This window comes from Limulus polyphemus, unplaced genomic scaffold, assembly GCF_000517525.1.
Source record: "Limulus polyphemus unplaced genomic scaffold, Limulus_polyphemus-2.1.2 Scaffold3172, whole genome shotgun sequence".
In the NCBI taxonomy this organism is placed as follows: Eukaryota; Metazoa; Arthropoda; class Merostomata; order Xiphosura; family Limulidae; genus Limulus; species Limulus polyphemus.
In genome coordinates this window covers 9755-13126 of record NW_013668782.1, presented here as the reverse complement: position 1 = coordinate 13126, position 3372 = coordinate 9755, and the positions used below count along the sequence as shown (strand labels likewise).

General features: G+C 34.6%; 1 protein-coding gene across 1 annotated transcript in view; it reads left to right on the top strand.

Annotated features, from left to right (window-relative positions):
• LOC106468809 overlaps positions 1-3323 on the top strand; it is a 32291-nt gene extending 28968 nt beyond the window's left edge. Inside the window, exons 4-5 of the mRNA XM_022397166.1 lie at positions 314-387; positions 2612-3323. Of these exons, the coding sequence (XP_022252874.1) occupies positions 314-387; positions 2612-2790 (253 nt within the window). The 3' untranslated portion in view covers positions 2791-3323. The remainder of the gene's footprint in view (positions 1-313; positions 388-2611) is intronic.
• Positions 3324-3372: the final 49 nt, after the last annotated feature.

Genomic DNA, 3372 nt, shown 5'->3' with positions numbered 1-3372 from the left:
AATTTTGAATGCGAGTCAACAAACGAGATGAAATGGCCTTTCACCTGTGACCCGTCTTGAAAGGCTTAAGCCATTTTTTTAGCTATAACCTATGTAGAACTATGTGTATGATTGAGAAATTGTTGGAAGTGTTTTAAGATGCTCAAACATCTTATTGTAAAATGTGTAAAGATTTTTATACATATTTTGTAGTGTACGTTATGATTATAACTTATGAAAATATTGTTGCTGTTATTACTTTTTCTTCCTTGTATTGGTGCATACAACAAGTTCCATGTGTAGAAGACTGATAGTAAACTAATAATACTTTCAGGGCCTGTCGCTTGAAAAAAAAAGCTCAGCATGAAGCTAACAAGCTGAAACTTTATGGGCTTCAGGAAGAACACAGTGAGTATTAAATTTATTTAACTTTAATATATGCCAAGATTACTGAAACAACTTTTATTAACACTTCCGAAACCTGTAATGTTTACAACTGTAAGGCTTCTTACGTCAGAAATCACCACCACAATTTGTGTGCTTAGAAAGGTCATGCTACAGTGATAGAAATGTTTTGTGGAGTACTCATTTGGCTTCTTATTTATTTGAAATTTGTGCTTTACATGCATCTTACTGTTTTAAACATCTTACTACATTTAAAACAGCAACTGTTTGTTAAGAGTGATTCAAGTAATTAAGGGGTTTAGTATGAAATTTATGCTTTCATAGGTGTTTAAACTTCCACATTACCGATGTAACTTATCAGGACATAAAGAAAATCAAGGTTATGGGTAGCCATTTAGCCCACCAGCTATCAAAACAAATGGAAATGTAACTGTCATATTTTTGGATGTATCCAATAAACATTAAAAATCTACCATATTCTTTGCATCACTAACCAACTCTTTCATGTTTATAATTCTAACAGGGAAATAATTTGCCAAATAACATGTCTGGATCTAACCTTTAATACTGAAGTTCATATTCGGATCTTTTTCATCCCTCAACCAAGTTAATGATAGACATCATAAACACCAAAACTTAGTCACCTGTCTTTTGCACTCTTGAGAAAACAAGTCCAAAACTAAGCCTTTCTTGATACCACTGATTTCTTTTAGCAGATATCACACTAATAGCCTATCTGTGCATTCTTTTCAGTCCCCCCCCCCCCATAAATATTGTAGTGAAATGATATTCCTATAACTATTAGTGCTATGGTGAAAAGGTTCAAATTATTCATATGTGAATTTTGTAACAGTAAGTTTTCCATATGGCATCCTTTAATTTTTTTACATGAAATTCAAATTGAGCTTTAGGAAATTGAAAGTCAGAATTTCTAAGAAGTATTTACTAAAGCTTTTTAAACTATTCAACTCAGCATGTCATTTTGCAAATAAATAGTGTTAATTTGTGCCAGCAAAAAAATTTATAAATAAGTTACTTCGAATCATTAGCAACTTTCTTTGAAATCATTCGTAGGCTGTGATAATGCCTATTGTAAAATAACCTAGGCCTTCTATTCTTCCTAAAGTCACTTGTAACTTAAAGTTTTTTCACTTTCTAAAAAAAAAACATAGTCCTTGAAATGTTTCTTTGTAGAATAGATAGTAGCTTTTCAATTTCTTTTTTTTAATAATTGAAATCTGAATCTGTAAAATACTGAAGAAAATAGACATATAACTGTTTTTATGTACACTATCCTACCAAAAGTCATGGGACGCACCTCTCATTGCAGAAAAATGGGTGTGATGATGAAATATACGAATAGTTTGACCTATAAAGGTGATCCGCAGTTCGCTCGTAAGTCATTTCGAACTTGAACACCGAACGATGAATACACGGAAAGAGCTAACAGTTTCAGAGGGAAAGAATAGTTGGATGTTATTTGGGGAAAATGTCTGTACATGCCATTGTGCAACAATTAGACATTCCCAGGTCGACAATTGGCAACGTGCTGAAAAAGTGGGAGTCCACAGGTAACAATAATGATGAAAGTCTTCCGGATATATCTGGAAATCTGGATATTTCTAAAAAATCCTGAAAACCTCAGGTTTTCTTCCTGAAAAACACATTTTTTAAAATTATTTATCGGATTTTGGTGTTCCATGCCATAGATAAGCGTTTATGCAATCGCGCGGTTTGTTTACATTCGTTTTGTAGTCTCGCAATGCTCGCTAGCGTGTACGAGAACTTGTATGTTTATAATGCAAACTTCATGTCATGTGAACGAGATTTTATCTCGAAAACGTGCTTTAGAAAATGCAGTCATTCTTTTGTGTACCTTTCTATTGAGCGAGACAATTGAAGAGCCTTATCTATTCAAAGGTGTTTACCGAAGCGATATTAGATCAAATGAAATGTACAAACAAGTAGATAGGTCGGCGGATATCAGTAGCATAGAAGGAAAGGTAAAGAACAAGTTCAACTGGTCGTGGCTGGAGGAAAAGGATGTAAATGGTGACTTTTTATCGGACTTTGTGAGGAAAGTGTACAGGCCAGGATATGCGCTATGCACGTGGTTAGTAAATTTTACTTTATAGATCTATTAAAGTTTATAATCATTTCTTGTACTGGAGTTTTAGAAAATCGTTAATAATTTCTTAATTATCACTCAATGATGTGACTGATCAAGACGGCAAATCAAAGGATCAGTATTTGAGAGAAGTCTCAAGAATACAGACAGATCCAACCCTACCTGGGATAAATGACAGCACCCGACTGGATCACTGGTGGAGAGATGTTATGCCTTGCTATCCAGTTCTTGGGAAGGTAGTAAGAGCTTGTCTTAGTATTTTCACTGGACCATTTTGAACAGTCATTTAGCATTATGAATGACCTCATTGATGCTAAATCAAACAGGATGGCTGTGCAGACATATTCTTCATTTCAGAGCGTGAAATATGATTTAAAAGCACAGAACACTAGCAGCCTTGGTCATTACCATAGGGAGGATGTCCTAAGGGATCCTGTGGACAAGAGTGTGGGCTACCACATGCAGACAGCCTATGGCAGATATGCTAGAAAACTGAGGGAGAGGAAAGAAGAAAAAGCACTGCCAAATCCAGCTTATTCTAAACATAGATCAAAACAATCAGTGCACACAATTACTAAAAACTTTAAAAAAGCAATATGGTGAAAGAGGGGAGCTAGCAAGAGAAAACGAAACAGTGAGGATGTTGAAAAAACCAAGGAAGAAAAAGATCTAGTGTTGTTGGTGTCACTGTCACAGCTGGTTTTCTCTTTTCTAAGCAGACTGTCTTGTTTTATTATTATAGAACTATGAATTTTTTACAGAATTTGCAGTGCATTCCATGGTATATGTATAATTTAGTGCTTTATTGATGGATTTGAGATCTTTGAAGTGGCATGGTTATAAGAAATATTCCTTTTGTG